The sequence below is a fragment of the Abramis brama genome (assembly GCF_963993115.1).
Source record: "Abramis brama genome assembly, chromosome: 25".
Taxonomy (NCBI): domain Eukaryota; kingdom Metazoa; phylum Chordata; class Actinopteri; order Cypriniformes; family Leuciscidae; genus Abramis; species Abramis brama.
In genome coordinates, this window is record NC_139987.1 from 4028679 (window position 1) to 4046295 (window position 17617).

At 39.9% G+C, this 17617-nt stretch overlaps 1 protein-coding gene across 2 annotated transcripts in view; it reads right to left on the reverse strand.

The window, feature by feature from the left end:
* Nucleotides 1–17617, reverse strand: part of cntfr (ciliary neurotrophic factor receptor) — a 188695-nt gene that overhangs the window by 122568 nt on the left and 48510 nt on the right. For both annotated transcript variants that reach the window (XM_084104055.1, XM_084104056.1), the window contains exon 2: nucleotides 921–1002. In XM_084104055.1, the coding sequence (XP_083960181.1) occupies nucleotides 921–1002 (82 nt within the window). The remainder of the gene's footprint in view (nucleotides 1–920; nucleotides 1003–17617) is intronic.

Genomic DNA, 17617 nt, shown 5'->3' on the forward strand with positions numbered 1-17617 from the left:
CTCAAAGAGTCTTGCAAAATGATTCTATTTCATGTGACCAAAAGTTGAGAAACACTTTTGCTGCAACGCACTCTGGTGTAGGCATTTAATCCAATTAGCTCTTCCTTCTTCGTTTAAAACTGTCACTTTTTCCAAACCCCTTAAATGTATTATACGCATTCCTTTCCATCAAACCCTTAGTTTTCTCTAGTGTGCAAGGTCCATGAAATATGTTCTGATTGGCTGAGCTTGTGTGGCGTTGTGAAGCATTTTGGCCTTCTCTGCGGACAGACAAATTACTTGTTGATGGAAACTTGAGTTGCACCTGGTTAGAAAACGGCATAATATTCCGGCTTGAGTAATAACAGAAAAAAATGACAATAGCTTTATAGTAGCTTCCAACAAAACAAGGATGCCTCGGTAGCACTTCCACCCCAAGGTCTTGCAAAATGACACGAATTGAAATGCAGAAACAATGTAGTTGCTTATTCACCCAAGCATGAGAGAACCCATCACAGTCAGCAAGATAACATGTCTGGTCCAAACTTAGACACATTCATACACAATCCGAGAATTGCTTTGTTCTGGAGCTCTAGTTTTTGACACAGTAACAGGCTAGCCTCTGTGTCTCCGAGCAGCCAGGCCATGCGTTAAACAGCATTCACACACACATACACACACCCCTCCCCACAGTCAGGTGATACTGACCCTCTGCTCACAATGTGACTTCTCTGTTCCACTCCAACAGACAGACTGAAGGAGGGACGCAAAGAAAGTGACAAGTAAAAAGAAAGTCAAGACACATAACCAGAAAAGAACAAACTGATCCCTAATCTACAAAAGATGTAGCTGATTTTGTTAAGAAATTGTCTTTTTCCTGACCAAACACGGACACCGGAGACCCACAACAGATGGAGGAAGTATCCAAAATGTGGACTTACCTTGCTGGCTGCGCCTTTGGGCATAAACCACCACCACGGCTGCAAGCACCACACAGCAGAAGGACGTCACAATGTTGGCCATCTGCAGAGACACACACAGAGGTAGATCGTGAGGCTTCTGGCCTGCCCGAGAGGAACTGGGTGGCACCGATGCCAAGACAGCATGAGGAGGACAGTTTCCTCCTTCCCTCCCCCTCTCTCTCACTCTCTCACTTGTTTTCTTTCTTCCAATGTATCTGCCTGCTGATTCCCCGCCCCACTTCTCTCTATCTCCGTCTCTCTCTCTCTCTCTCTCTCTCTCTCTCTCTTTCTCTTCCCTGCTTTATAGCGTCTCATCAGTGGAATCAATGCCCTCTGGGACTGATATTCTCTCTGGCCAACTGGCTGTGGGATAGACAGACCTAGATGAGAAATAGGAAGAAGGAAAGACAATGCCAGACTGTTTGGATCCAGGATTGACCATCATAAAGACCTCCTTAGTCTCTCTTCATCTGGCCTTTTATTTCTCTTTTTCTCTCTCTCTCTCTCTATCTTTTCTCACTCTCTACATACACAAACTCTTTTCTTTTCTTTTTTTAAACCAGGGGAAATGTTGTTTGATCATTATTGCTATTTCATAATTCAGATTTCAGGACAGTGTTTCCCAAACCTGTTATTGGATTTCCCCTAAATGTACACTTTCTGAATGTCTCCCTTATCTGACACACACATTTCTAGTCACTCCAAGACCTGACAGGGTTGTCTTGTTTCAAAATCAGACCATTGGTTGAGCCACTATTGTTCTGGCTGACTTAGCTGGGTCATTTAAACAGACAGCCTTCAATTCCATTTAGTGTCAACAGTGGCACAAAAAACACATTCGCTCACATAAGATTTCCCTACTACCTGGCAGATATCACTGAAACAGGTCTCCTGATCAATCATAACTGTCTCTGTGACAGCCCTAGATTCTGTGAACAGCAAAACAGAACACTTCTTTAACTTAAATCAGAAAAACTCTAGGCCTATCAATCATTTTAAATAATCATGGGTTTTTGAATGACATTGGCTGCTAGTATGTCTTTGGAGGGCATGTGGTTGAAGTAAGCAAAATAGTGGAAGTTTGCTGAAATCATTTTAATGGAGTTCCAGATTAATTTAAAGTTGCAGTGTGTAATGTATGCACTACAAGCAGAATCAAATGGAATTGCAAAAATAATTAATAATTACCAATTTGTATTTGATGAAATACTTTCATATCTTAGAAAATCAGTTTGAGGCATTGCTAAGATCACTTCTGAAACTGTAGAGGTGACATATGTGAGATTACTGTGAAAATCTGAGAAGCAGAAGACTTAAACAAAACTTGATCTCAATGTAATCTCATTTTTGTCCAGGAGAAATAATTGAGATATTAACAAGGACCCCTTTTGTGATTTTCTTTCCTATGGGAAGACTTCACAGTGAAACATTTGAAATCCAGACCAAAGACAACACATTGTAGGGTCAGGATATCAATTTGTCTCCTTAAGCACACCAGCATTTAAAACATTAAAAAGAGCCCACAGTTAAAACAAGCACAAAGAGAGGCATTCATCAGTGTGAGACAGGGAATATTCATAACCAAGAATAAAAAAAAGAACTATAAAAAAAATGAATGAATGCACACATAAAGCCATGGATGGAATACAAGCAGAAGGTTTTTTGTACACTTTAATTGTCTCCCATGATCCCAACAGTAGTTATTCATTAAAGTTAAACAGGAAATTATAACACACCCCATTATCAGGATGGTTAACTTGCTAAAGGAAATGTATACACACTTTATTTATATATTTAACATTGTAATCACAACACTGTCTTGCTAATTGGGTAGAACCTAGCTCACTTGTAGCAAAAGTTCTTGATTGTTTTTGCTGGCAAGAACGAGCTCGTCTTGGCTGGTGTCGAAGATGTACGTGGGAGTGACGTGCCTATAATATTTGCTTTTATTGATGGGGGTGTTTAATATTGTGGATATTTTGCTTTTTGTCAGCTACTTTTTATGTTCTGATTCATAGGTCTGCATACTTAGCGTGTCTTTTATCAACATGCTGTATTTACCCAGCATTCGTCACTCACTAAACACAAGGTTCACATACATACAAGTGTGAAGACAAAATAGCAAACTATTTTCTTTGTTTGATCAATGTCTTAGACTAAAGTCAATATTGTACATCCTCGCTGAATAACGTCTTTGCGTGTTTGTCTCTGTGTGTCGTTCATCAAAAATTCATCATAAACATTGTATGACGTCATCATTTACATTCGAATGACAATAAACTCTTTGAAATCAAGAATGTGTCCAGATATTACTCAAATATTGCTGCCCAGCACTACTTATGGAGTAATATCATTACAGAATACAGTTGATGACCCTTTCACATTCAACTTAGTAAGTATGCCCAAATTAAAAGTATGTCAAAAACGACTTTCAGTATTTTGAAAGTGCACTTTTCGGTTTTTCAATTACCACTGCTTAAAAACCAAAGCTTTCCTCTATTCCGTTGAGATTCTTGAGTAAAACAGAGAAATACTTTAGTCTGTTGACTGACACTTCATATTTATTCCAGCACTCGAGGAAAAAAAAAAGGACTGACAGGAGTGAAATTAAAATTGTATCTCTCTGTCAGTTCTTCAGAATTCCTCCTTTTTCTGGCGGCCATAAGTAGCATTTAGCCCATCAAACTCGTGAACAATACATTTGATATCTGACAGCTCAGGATCCTTCTCTTAATGACATCCCATGGCTCTGCAGATTTTATAATAATGTTGCTCAATGAGACCCATTTTGCTCGCCTTTATCTCCTGTCTTATTTATTTATTCATATCTTATTTATGGCCATTGCTGCTGAATAGAGGCATTTCTCTCACTGGTTAATTAAAATATATAATTTATCGTTGGTGCTGAATGATTTTTTGCACCCATCTCAGGTTCCTTGTGATGTCCTGTAAAATTTGCATTTAAATTGGAAAGCCTGAACTGAATACTTGCAAAGAAGGTATGAAGTATCACAAAATAGAACCAGCCAGGAAAATCCCACCAAACCTTTCGCTGACAGATGAACGGAAATCGCAAATATTTTTTATTATGTTTTTTTTTTTTTTTACTTTCCCTTCAGAAAAAATCTCCACTTGCCAAAGCATTATCCAATATGAATCAATGTGGCCTAAAGGATATGGAGATTAGTCTACATGTTGAATACAAATAGAAGTGCCAATGGCAGTGAACTCTGAAAATCTTCAGTAGCATATCAATGCTTTCTAGAAGTCTCCCTAGAGTTGCAAAGATGATACATAAAGCATTTATCTTAAATAGCTCACCATTACATGTATGAAGTTATTAATTTATTTTTTATCAAAATTAGGTTTTCTACTGGCAAATCAGTTTCAGAACCAGGTGTGTGCTGTAATAATGTTTAAATATAATACATTTAAAAAACATATATATATATATATATATATATATATATATATATATATACTGTATACAACCTCACAATAAAAAAACAACTATGTATATTTTATATAGTGCATATTTGGCTTTTACTGCTATTGAAACACAAGAAAGAAAAAGCAAACATTTTTAGATGTGCATCAATTTATATTACACAATGATTCATGAAAATGGTTTGATTTGACCAACCTTAATGCCCCTTTTACTACTTCAAATCAGTCCAAATCTGATACTCCATTAAAGCAGCTTGGTTCATAGTCATATTCAGTCATAATCATAGTCACAAGACCAGAAGGATTGTGAAACTAGTCTAATGAAACAGCCTTTAAGACTCTTAATGACCAAATAAAAAGCTTGCATTTAAATCATTGTGATAATCATGATGATGCCGAATTTTATATGTCCAGCAAAATTGTCACAAATATATCATGAATATTCAATATATCGCTCAGCCCTAAATGTCTCTGAACATCCAAAGATAAAATCTCAATCAATTTTCCACAAAGGCTCTAGTCTTCCCACTGACACACACATAAACTCTGAGGTCATATCCTGTAATTAAAGTCTTGCATCCAAGACCCCCCCCCCGACACTAATTCCCTCCATCAATCCAGTCGTATCACAGATCTCTCAGATTAGCACCCATGCTACAGCGCACATGGCACACGGCCATGCACACATACAGCCAATAGCCCTGACATTTAAACTCGTCACATCACCCCGAATTGCATGCCAAATACAATGTCAATCCTGTCAAAGCCTGTGGAGCTGTGATCTTCGAGCAGCTGTGCTGGTGTTATAAAAAAAAAGACCAATAATCAATACGGGATCAGTGCTTTAGCACTACAGGGCTGGCACCTGTGTTCACTTAAAATGCAAATGGGGAAGTTTAAGGTGATGTAAGAGAAAATGTACATGAAGCTATCAGGACTGCACATAGACCAGTTGAAAAAAGTGCAAGTTTATTTAAAAAGTACATTAGAAATACATGTCATAATTTTTTATTGTATTTACTATATTATATATATTAAAAAAAATCCATAAAGTAAACAATTTCAGCTTGATGCAGCTGTCTTTCTATGAAAATGAAAAAAGTCATATTTTCAAATTCTTGAAAAGAAGTCTCATAATCATGACAAAATCATTCATCTCTTAGAGAGAAAAACAAATTATATACTAACACATTTCTCATAGCTTAAATACTCACTGCTTATTACTATCAACTCTTTCCCCGCCATTTGTGAGAAAATGCTTTTTGCTCAGAACGTTGATTTTTTAATGAAACTTACCCATATTCAAGTGTTGATAAAAGAATACATGAAGCTAGAATAAAAAGTGTTTTGTTTGTTTGTTTGTTTGTTTAAAAACAGAGGGTCTGTTCTTTCTTTTGATATATTGCATATTCAGATATTCATACAACAAAATATTCTGGGTGCCATGAAATTTTTGTGAAAATGGTCAATAACGCTTGCAGTGGATAAAAAAAAAAAAATGCTGGTGGGGAAAGAGTTAATAAGTTCTGTCCATGGTGTGACCAAAGTCATGTGGTAAAACCGTCACATGAACCTCATAACTCTGTGTGAAGGTCAATAACCTGTCAATTTGACAGGTTATAAAATGTCATGTGGTGTGACTCCCCAAAAGTGTAATGAAATTTATAAATGATATTTGTAAGAAACAAATATCTTGAAAAATATGTGTAATTTTGAAAATAAATAAATAAATAAATAAGATATACATGTTTTTCAAAATCATACGAAACCAACATGAATACAAAGAGCACATTTCCAAAAACTTGGCAGATTTGTTTTAAACTAGATTTTTTAGCACTCTCTTTTTGCAATCTAATTAGGAACCCATTGTGTCCCTCATTCCAAATTAGGCACAGCTGCATTTTAAAGCATGCAGCACGAAGAGTTTATCACGCATATGGCACCTTTAACAATTTTATGATAAAATAGTGCAGATGGACCTATGCAATGAATATTCATCAGTCAGTGTCTTTAAAGAAGTGCTTTATGACTATATTATCCAATGTGAAAACGCAGGCCATCAACAGAATTGGTTTATAGGCTGTGATACAGATTATTTAGTGCGATTTTACACCATTCTGCTCTGCCATTACTCATCTGCATGACATGTATCAGCCCTTGTGCAAATGCAAGCAGAAAGCCCCACTGCAAAAAGCATGCTGTTGGTATTTACCCACAATCCCTTTCTGCACTAAATATGCAGTTCATATTCTAAATGAGTTATTGAAGTGAGACTCAGCTAGCTATAAACCGAGCTCTATATGGGAGCTAAAAGCACTCTCTTTATGTTAGACCCTTCCTACTTTGGGCCTGGTCCTAACCGCACCCAGCCAATTGGGACATTACAGAGAGACTAAATAAGCAGACACCCTACAACGGAATGCATACAGGATGCTTTTACCCTCTATAAGGTTCTGAGGTTATGGATAAGGATAGTGTTGTTTGCATCATTTAACTAACAAATTAACAAAAGAGCAACTGTTAAGGCTTACTTCAAAGATAATTTAAGGAGTGAATTAGGAAATCTGAGAAGCAAAAAGGGACATTATATTGGAGATTTGGACATATATTAATGAAACATGGACTTTGGAGATCTCCCTCTTTAGAGCAGTAGGACCTAAATAACTAGAACGTACCTAGGTGGCCACTGAGTGGACTGACTATAAAAATAATTTTGATATCATCAAGTGAAGTCATAAACTTCAATCTCATTTTTGGGAATGAAAAAGGTCTGCAGATATTCCCCCTGCTAATGTTTGTGGGCACAAAATGTCTTGGTCTTTAGAAACTCTTAGCTTAGCAGGAGCAGTAGAAGGTCTCTTGACAGTGACTCAGTGATCTGTGACTTGTGATGTAATTATCCTTTTTCTATTGGTTTACTGGTCTAAAGAGGACATCTGTCATGCAGAGTCCGGGCTAATGGTATAAGGACACTCTGTTTCTCTCTTTCTCCCCTCAGAATCAGAGACAAATGCAGCACTTTCAATCTCCAAATACTTTTGAAAGATCCATGGATCACAGTTCATTATCAGTCAACTGAATGTCCAATGAAAAAGCAGAATGCATTTTAATGCTCCACCTTTCCATCGCACATCATTGTTCTGATTGGATAGTATTTATGCTTACCACATCACCCATGGCCACAGGTGAAAAAGGTTAATTTGTCAATGTTGCAAGGTCTATAAGCAAAAATAACAGTGCTTGGGAAGGAAACAGATGTTTGACAGAGTCAGCCATTCAGATAGTTCGGGTTCAAAGGTTCCAGCTGGCAACTGCCGGCAGAAATGCCCTGTGGTGCTACCGGGGGTTTGCCTCTGCCACCACTGCGCAAAAGCAACATCTGTTCCTCAGACAAACTACCAAAACTGCAGCCAACTGTTTACTATGCTCTTCTGGCGTGACACACCAAGCGAGAAATGTAAAAAAGTCACAATGTGAGGATCTCTTGGGCTTCAATGAGAAGAGGAGAAAGAAATAATAGAAAGTGATGAGAGTATCAAGAGACTGACAGGTGGTTAGTCCTGAAGCCAGGACATTTTTCTGCCCATTCACAAAGGATTTATTTGCTTCGGAGAGTTCTTCAAACCAAAATACCACAGTGGCTTGGTCCTTCTCAGATCATTTATGTACATGGGCCTTGCCAATGTCAACCATGAAACCTCACCACTTGCTCAGTTCAGGGGCAATGTATTTATTTCTTTCAGACGATCAGAAAGGCAAGAATACACCACAGAGTGAACCTTTTAGTATAGGTCTAATTTATGGAAAAAAAAGATTACAATAAACAATTGTACAACACAGGCTGGGGTGGCTGAAGAACTGAGCTGGTAAGTGAAAGGTTGACATAACCAACCCTGCACGGTACCATTCCCATTGCGTCCATAATTGACAAATGTAACCCAAGGTTACATCAGAGGCAGGGTCCCTAATACGTGTACTAAAGTAGCTTCAAATAAAGTGTCAGCTAAATCAGTTGTTCTCAGTTGGTTTTGCGTCGGGGCCCAACATCGGGGTCAGCACAAACCATGTTTATTGCAAGTAAACCCATAATTGCAGTCAGGGTTTTATTTTCTTCGACTTTGTGTAGGTTTGCTCAAGGTTTTTAAATATGTAGGTCATACACATAACCTGCCCATGGTTGGCCCCTACCTATTTTGATAAGTTTCCCTCAAGTGACAGATAAAATTGCTCATAAATATTGAGTTTAATTGGAAACATTACCTTTCTTGCCACCCTATCCACTCTACATCTTATTCCTGCAACCCATCAGTTGAAAACCACTGTGCCACGAAACAAATTAGTAATTGTTGTTGTTAGAATGTTAGGTGACCGTGTAGACACTCTGGTGTAATCTGTACAAGTATATATTAGACTCTTTTTGATGAACTCTCTGTTTGCACACCTTAATGTGCACACCCCTGAGGCTGGTGTCCTACAGCTAGCTGAAACCATTGGAAATGTGCCCAGGGGCCTTGTGTGAGCTGTAAGGCAGGACCCTGGTGAGGAGCTCGTCTCATCACCAGTCTGACAGCGTGATTAGGATTCTATTCCCAGCTTCCTTCTCCTCTCAGTGCTCATTAGTCATACAATCAATTAAAGCCAGTCCATGCTCACATCGTCTATCCCTGCCAGATACCTAAATTACACATGGGGAGAATATTCCACTGAGGTGGTTGGTCACTTTCCATCACTCTGAAAAGTTTTCTAGCCTTATAAGATGGAGGAAAGGACCATTTGTTTTCAAATGAAAAGTCCCTCTTGTTGTTTCAACTAACGGTGATAAAAGTTCAGTGAAACATTTTAAAGTGTTGGTCAAATTATGCCTCAGACAAAGGCCATGACCAAAATGATGCACTTGATTTAAACTTGCAATCTTGTGGCCTTTGTTTTTGTCTTTGTGTCCAAGAGGTCATCAAGATAAATGGGTGTCCCAGTTAACAATTTACGATCCAAAAGAGTGACTACCAGTGCTTCTGTTACACATTCGATGCACCAACAGTGCACCCTTTTGTGAAGATAGCACTGGTCCTGACTTCACGGTGATACCCAACAGTCCATGCAACATTACGTCATTCCAGTGTGGAGTCAAATGAGGGCCAAAAGAGCCGAGGTCACCATTTGGAACAGAGGCAAAGCTTGCTTAAGTGAAATAAATACAAATTGTTTTTCAAGCCATTGTGTATGGTCTTTGTGAACAGTAATTGAAGAATGTCTTCTTCTATGGGTGTCATTTTGAGTTTCATTTCAGATTTCATTTCACACAGTCCAGGGATCACAAACAACATCCTCCTAATTCAACACAATTACACCACCAACCTGGAAATCGGTGTGTGTGCACTTTTCGCTCTGACAGAGTCCATCGATTTGTGCTGACAGAGACAGACAACTCTCTTGCATCACTGAGTGCAACTGCTGTGGGTCTTTTCACCTTGATGGGCAACTCCTGACTCAACACACAAAGATATTCATCAGCAACCTCTTTGCTGTGTTGGATGTTACAGTAGAGTGAACTACTAAGTCTGCCTTCAATGAAACTGTTGCTGTAACGACCAATGGGTCAGAAACATGATATACATTTATTGAGCAGTCTTGCTTCCGGAAGAGAGGAGGCTACAGTGCAGACATATTCTGAAAGTAAAGAACACTTCAGCACAAAGAAACCTTAAAGTCAGTCACTGGCACATATTAAAAGTTGATTCAATAGACACTTACAGTTCTTCCTCTGAGGAAAAAGAGACCCGGCTCATGTCTCAAAGTCCTCCTGTCCCTTTGACTCAGTCATGCTGCATAATAACCTTCCTCTTTTGAGTACAAAGCCTCCCCAAGTGACAGGTGTTTGACTTAATATGCCCACCCCAGCTGAGCTCCGGCTCACCAGAGTGCAATTGACAATTTCATTTCACACATATTGAAGAAGGCCTGTCTAAAAAACGTAGAATTAGGTTATTGATCCGCTGACTCTTATTGTCATTGCTCTCAAAGTCAAGCCGGTTGCGTAGTCACCCATTTATTAACAACCATTCCATGCAGTGGAACAGTACATGACGTGACTCTGGCCATTCTGGGGAATCCAAATTTGAAATGACTACATATCTCACTAAAAAAGTGATATCCTTAATATTGATATTTTTGCCACAAAGCTCTGTTGACTTTAGGGAGTTTCAGACCGCTCCTGTGATCACGTTCTGCCACGCATATTATGATTGAACTCAGACAAGGCGCCTGGCATGTTTGCATTCAACCCAGAGGGATGCAACTCAGCAAAATCTATAATTGCTAATAGCATACTAATAGGGAGGGGATAATGGAGTTTATTTCTGGGGCCACTTTTGTGTATCTATTGACTACGTTTGGCAGGGATAGCCATGCTAGCTAATCCTTACACCACCTCTCCTCAGCTGCCTTCAGCCTGTAGGATAATAAATAATGAGCTTCAGTGAGTTATTGATCTCTCTCGCTCTCTCATGTTACTCAGAAAGGTCTTTTTCAGAATAGGAAAATTAGAGAGAGCGAAAGCTCCTAGCATTTCAAACAGAAAGGATATTAGCATTTTGATGGTTTGAGGTTGGGATTAGTCCTTCTCTAAGAGAAATCCAAGGGGCATTGATTAGGTATTGCTTATATCATTAACAGCAAAATACTGATGCTTAAGGTACAACATGTTCAATTCACAGAATAACTTAGTTCTGAATAATGATTTTTAAATAGCTTTTTTTGATACAATTACCAACCATGCGGAAATGACATTGATTACAAGGTATGTAAATATTATAATAACCGAACAGCTCTGTTATATTTGTTTACCCTGATTGTCTAACATTTCAGCCATTACTGTCATAAAGCCAAGAATATCCGAATAACCCTTTTCCTCGTTCTTCCTGTTTGGTCAGTAATAAACACAGCACACAAGCAGAGCTGCTGCTGTCATGTTGAGCAAAATCAGCTCACAGTGCATTAGCTGCTCTATCGGAGAGAGTATCGATCCCTCTGAACATGGTTTACAGCTACAGAAAGCGGAAGAGGGGGGAGGAAGAAGGAATGCATGCATTTTGCTTCATATCCTGGCTTAAAGCTGGTGACTCTTGACTGTATTGCATAACTATAAACATTTATTTATAAAGAGAATTGCAATTTCTGTGAGTGCAGAGCTACAGAGCGAACTCAGTGTTTTTATTTGATTGGCTGTTTATTCTTTGTCGTCTTTATGATAGCCACACTGTAAATCATGTTTTGTCAGCTAACTTAATATTACCAATGAATGAATTAATTAATTAATTTATTTAAGTAAAAAAAAAAAATACATTTAGTTACTGAAAGTTATAACAGGTCAGATCAGGTAAAGATAGCTCTTTAAGGCAACAACTACACATTTTCAGTTTTACAGAGCAGAATGCTAATAATCTGCCAAAATAATGATTATTAATGGTTTAAAAAAGTACAGCAAGATTTGTGGACATACTGTAATGGAGAGAAAACATCCCTATTATAATTCATTGACTTCACCATCATCATAATCTTGCTTGATCTGAATCAGATCTGACCTTTACTCCCTATTGCACAAATGTGTTAAACCTATAAAGTCTGAGACTTATTTTCAATATGCGATTTGGTAAAAAGTAGACTCTGTAATGAACAGCAAGTGATTTGCTGAGAAAGAAAATGTATTAAGGCAGTGCTCTCATCTAACAGAGATTACTCCTCTAATTATTATTGACATAGTCTAAACTAGTTTTATTTCACTTGGCAAATCCTGATCACAACTTCTCAATGAGGTAGCAAACATGATGCAGTCTTAGAAATTGGGCAAAAAAAGAGAAGAATTAAAGCATCTAGAAATGACCATGGACACACTACCAATGCCCTGGCAAACTCCCACCTTAGCATTCAGGCGACAAGTTCTACAGAAAATCTAGTTTATTACTTTTTAATAAAAGCAGGATACAATATTATGAAAAAAAGTTCAAATTAACAAAGTTCAAGTTTTTCAACTTGATCAACTGATCGATATAGTACAGGCTAAAACTGTGGTGTGAAGGAAGTAAGGAAGCCTGCTTTCTTTTTATAAGGGTGGAAGTTATGTTTTTATCAAGGCCTGGGATGTAAGGAGAGCTCGTTGAACTCTAAGATGGATCGAATGCTCCTGTCATGTGGATTCTGGATTGATCCAAAGGTGTGAGCTTAGGGAATAGAAAGAGATAGACAAGTGAGCACAGGTCTCTCACCCTGACTTTCACTATATCTCGGCCTGTTGAGCCTTGTAACATTTTCACATTGAGTTTGGTCTGGGAGGAATATAAAGAGAAGCTCAACCGTACTTGCTTGGCGCACAAGAACAAACCAATTTTTTTATTTTTTTGCGGAAGCTCAAACGTGCTGCATAACACAAGAATGAACCTCACTGGTTCTTGTTGAAGCTCAAACTTTGTTGCGTAACATGAGAACGAACCTAATTGGTTCTCGCACATCGAGCAAGCATACTTGAGCTTCAACTTACCATATCTGTGTTTCTTCAGAAAATGTGGACTAAACCACTCAATTCAAATGAGTTTTACAATCTCTTTATTCATTTTTTGAAGCATCAAAGTTGTAATTGCGTAAACTGTCAATGGAGGGATAGAAATCTCTAAAATTTCATTAAATTATCTTAATTTGTGTTTCGAAGATGTATGAAGGTCTTACGGGTTTGGCACGATATGATGGTGAATAATTGATGAGAGATTTTTCTTTTTTGGTTGAACTAACCCTTTAAATATCTGGATTGGTCTGGTAACGATAGAAAATAAATCAGAGATGGATCATATGCCAAACAAAAAGCCATTACAGAGGGAAAAGAAGATTCTTTAGGAGGGATTTGAGGGTAATTCAGTCTCTAATTACTCTTTCACAGACATCCTGAGGGACTTCGAGCAAAGTATGACATCAATTTCAACACAGGTAGAACTATCTACAACATTAAGTTTTAACCACACATCTCTCACACAGAGCTGATTGAACTTGGCTCAGATGTAATCCTAAATGAGGAATTTAAATGACATTTTAATCAATTTTGAGATTAATATGTCCCTGTTCTATTTACACGGTGGAATTCCATAATGTACTACGGAAGATTAGCATACAACTCATTAAGCAGCCAAATAAGTAAATTTTCCCATACAACAACTAATGTACAGTCTAATTACGCAAAGAAACAGATTTTAATTCTCAGCTGTTGCTTAAAAAAAAATTATATTTGATGAATGACAGGGGAAATTCTTGCTTGTGTGATCTGTGAGTGGATTATAAAGGTGGAACCGTCAACTTTCCTCCATGCATTTAGAATAAAGGCAGGCGAAGCCAATCGAGATCCAGATTTCATGCCGGCTTTTCAAGGATTAGACAGCAAGCCCCTGCCTTTTGCATCCCTGCCTTTCAGACAAACGAAGCCCTTGATCTTTTTCAGATCATGTCGCGCACCATTCATCATTCTGACAAGTTTCAGAGAAAGGTCTCCACTTGCAAAGTACCTTTGTTAAATGGAAGATTGTATTGGAGCAGACACAATAATGGCCTTTACTATGTACACCAAATTAAGACCCTGTGAGCTGAAGATGTCTGCCTGTCAAAAAAACAAAAACAAAATGATTTTCTGCTATTGGCACATGAGTCATTTTTAATTCGTACAAATCAGTTCAATGTGCTGCAACGGTACACAGCTTTGCATGAATGAACCTTGCCTCGAAATAGCCTGATTGTTTATAAGATGGCTTTTGGTTTAGAGACATGACATGCTGTTTGCAACCCATTTTACTGAGGGAAAGCAAGGCATGAAATGAGACAAATGTTGGGAGGAGCTACCAGAATGAAGCCAGATGGACGGAAGAGAGAAGTTGAATAGCAAGAGATGTTCACAACATAAGCCAAAAAGGATAAGAGGCGGAAGTTGTTTTGATAAAAGACTACGAAGAAAGATTATTTAGCTTCGAACAATGCACCCCAATAAATGCACAATAAGTCCAAATTTTTAATTGTAGAGCGTTATTTGATTTTACATTTAAAGTTACGTTTAATTTTTTAAATGTACTAAATTGCAACTTTATTACAAATGTGTAATTATAAATAGATTTAAAACCATGGCATACAAGTTTCAATAGAATCACATTAAAATATATTTTAATTTACCATAAATGCTTGACAAGACTGTACATTCGGCAGTACACTTTAAACATATGTTACTATGAAATTACATATAAAAATGTACCTGTGGGTCAAAAAGTGCTCTTAAGTTGCATTCAATATAAATTTTAAAGGAGACATATCATGCTTTTAAATTGTTCCTTTTTACATATAAATCATACATTTGTAGTCTATATAAAGCGGAACTGCAATGCTTGGGTCTGAATTCCTCATTATTATAGCTCCACAGGCCCCTTTTCTACCCCTTTTCTGATGTGCGTCTGAGAGCAACTCGTTTTGGTGCGGTCTCTTTAAATACAATTGAGACACTTCATACCCCGCCCACACTCGGTTCAACTCCACCCCGTTCGGCCATTTTTGTAGTCTGATAGCAGAGATACGATTATCTAGCGGCACAGAAACTTTTTATTCACACGTTATTAACAAAATGTCAACAACGGAAGACTTGTCCAGCCAGCCTTACATGTTCGAGCCAGAGTCGGAGCAGGAGCGAGATGAAAATGAAGACGACGAACCTGTAGAACAACGTCTTCATATGGATGTATTGCAATGGTGTGTACTGTATTTACACAGTTCATCTACATTAAACGGTGTAATGAAGCGTGTGGGTTCTCTTACAAGAGTTCTCTCGTACTGCGTCTTAGCTAAGACGCTGTGGGAAAAGTCTCTTTTCACGAAATACTGAAGCAAAAAATTATCCTTAATTTTGTAATATTGCTTCGCGCCCTCCTTGCCACTTCCCGCCGAAACGGGCGTGGCCTAGCCCTATAAAGGTAGCTCGAAAAGGCTGACTCACTTGATTTTTCATCTCTTCAGCGAAGCTCACGCATCGTTGGATCACGAGAGAAGCAACGCGTCGTCTGAGAAGCAATTCAGCGGGACGAGCCACTTGAAGCCGCTGGCCAGCGCCGCCTTCCACTGCCGTACCTGCTGCGCATTCCGGCGCCTATATCCTTCTATATATATTCTGTGTATAATGTGTATTATGTATGTACATTTTACACTAAAAGAGCCGGGCGTCTTTTTCAAGACGCCCCCCTTTCCTAGAGGATCTCGCAGCTCTCGCGCTCGCTGACGGCTGACAGTGGTGGAATGATAGGTTTTTCGCATGGGAGACCGGAGTTCGTTTCCCGGTCTTGCGGCATATATTATGCCGCCAATGCTCCGCTCTGTCAGTCCCCCGGGGGCGACTGCAGAGGTGCATTTTTGCAGCCAGCAAGCGCGTAGTACCCGCTTGCCTGCAACCGAACACCGTTTCTACGGTTCCCGTGCGTCACTGGCGAAAAGAGAATGGAGTGTTTTAGCCCCGCTGAAACCGGGCGATATCCACTCTTCTCACATTCTGACACTTTTCAGGCGTCTGAAAATGTCAGTATTGCATGTTCTACACGCATGCCTGCAACAAACGCTAGTGTGGTGAATACTCGCGGTAACTGAAAGCCTATGTGTCTTCCTCTGTGGTCCAGTGGTAGATTCATAGCTTTTCGCGCAGTCGACCCGGGTTCGATTCCCAGGTCCGACGGCAGAAAAATGTATGCCGTCACATACAATTCGCTCTATCAGTCCCCTGAAAGGCGACTGCAGATGTGAATTTTTGCAGCCGACGAGCACGTGGTACAACCCGTGCCCGCTTGTCTGCACACGAAAGCCGTTCTACGGCTACCTAGAAAAATTCCATTGGGTGCCCACAAACACTATGTTCTGCATGCCTCATGGTTTTTCTATAAAAGAAGCCTGTCCGCATTCGCTCTGCTCAGGCAGACAGTGCGCTCAATGCAGTAAATGTGTCCGCTCTTCCGAGCCCACATTCACTCACAGACATTACATGTCCTACGGGACTCGCCCAGCCCTCCCTCACTCGGTTAAACACCGCGGCGAGGTCGAGTGCGTCGAGTGCGAGATACTCGCGTTTAACTGAAAGTCAATGTGTCTTCCACTGTGGTCCAGTGGTAGATTCTAAGGCTTTCGCGCGGGCGACCTGGGTTCGATTCCCAGGTCTGATGGCAAAAAGTTTTTATGCCGCCAAATACAAATCGCTCTGCCAGTGCCCTGAGAGGCGACTGCAGATATGTATTTTGCAGCCGACGACCACGTGGTACAACCCGTGCCTGTTTGCCTGCACACAAAAGCCGTTTTACGGCTACCCAGAAATATCCCATATGGATGTATTTTCTGGTGTCCCGGCCACGGCCGATGGTGCTATAAATGTAGTGCTGATGCCCACTGCCCAGTGCCCATCGCTACACACAAGCACAGCCCCTCACACGGGGCTTGCGCCCATAAATTCGACTCAGGTCGATCACGCACCCAACATAGTAAATGTGCACATTCCCCAGTGCCACAAACACTATGTCACACGTGTCACGTGGTTTCTGTAAAACGAAACCTGTGCACGCTCGCTCTGCTCAGGCAGACAGCGCGTCAAAAGCAGTAAATGTGCCCGCTTCCCGCCCACACTTACTCACAGACAACGAGTCCCACGAGACTCGCTCAGCCCTCCCTCTCACGGTTAAGCACCGTAGTGGGGTCGAGGACGAGCGCTCTGCCCGCTGTGATCAGCGCGCTCCCCGCCTCGAATGTCACAGGCATAACGCCTACGTTACAGCACGCCGAAGCACCTCTGTCGCCCAGAGGTTTCGGAATGAGTGCTAGACATTATAAAGAGAGGCTACTCGCTAAAGTTTTGTCGACGCCCTCCCCGCTTCACAGCGCGCGTCGAAACTACAGTGAATTCTGAAGTAGCACACCTACTTCGTGCCGAAATATCAAAACTGATGAGCAAAGGGGCTATAGAGCCTGTATCTCAAGCTCAAAGCGAAGGGGGGCTATACAGCAGATACTGTCTGGCAAGAAAGACGGGGGTTTCAGACCCATACTGGATCTAAGACAGCTGAACGAAGCATTAGCGAAACGCAGTTTCAGAATGCATACAACCAGGAAAATCCTCGCGCATATTCGCAGAGGAGGCTGGTTCATGTCAATAGATCTGAAGGACGCGTATTTTCAAATACAGATAG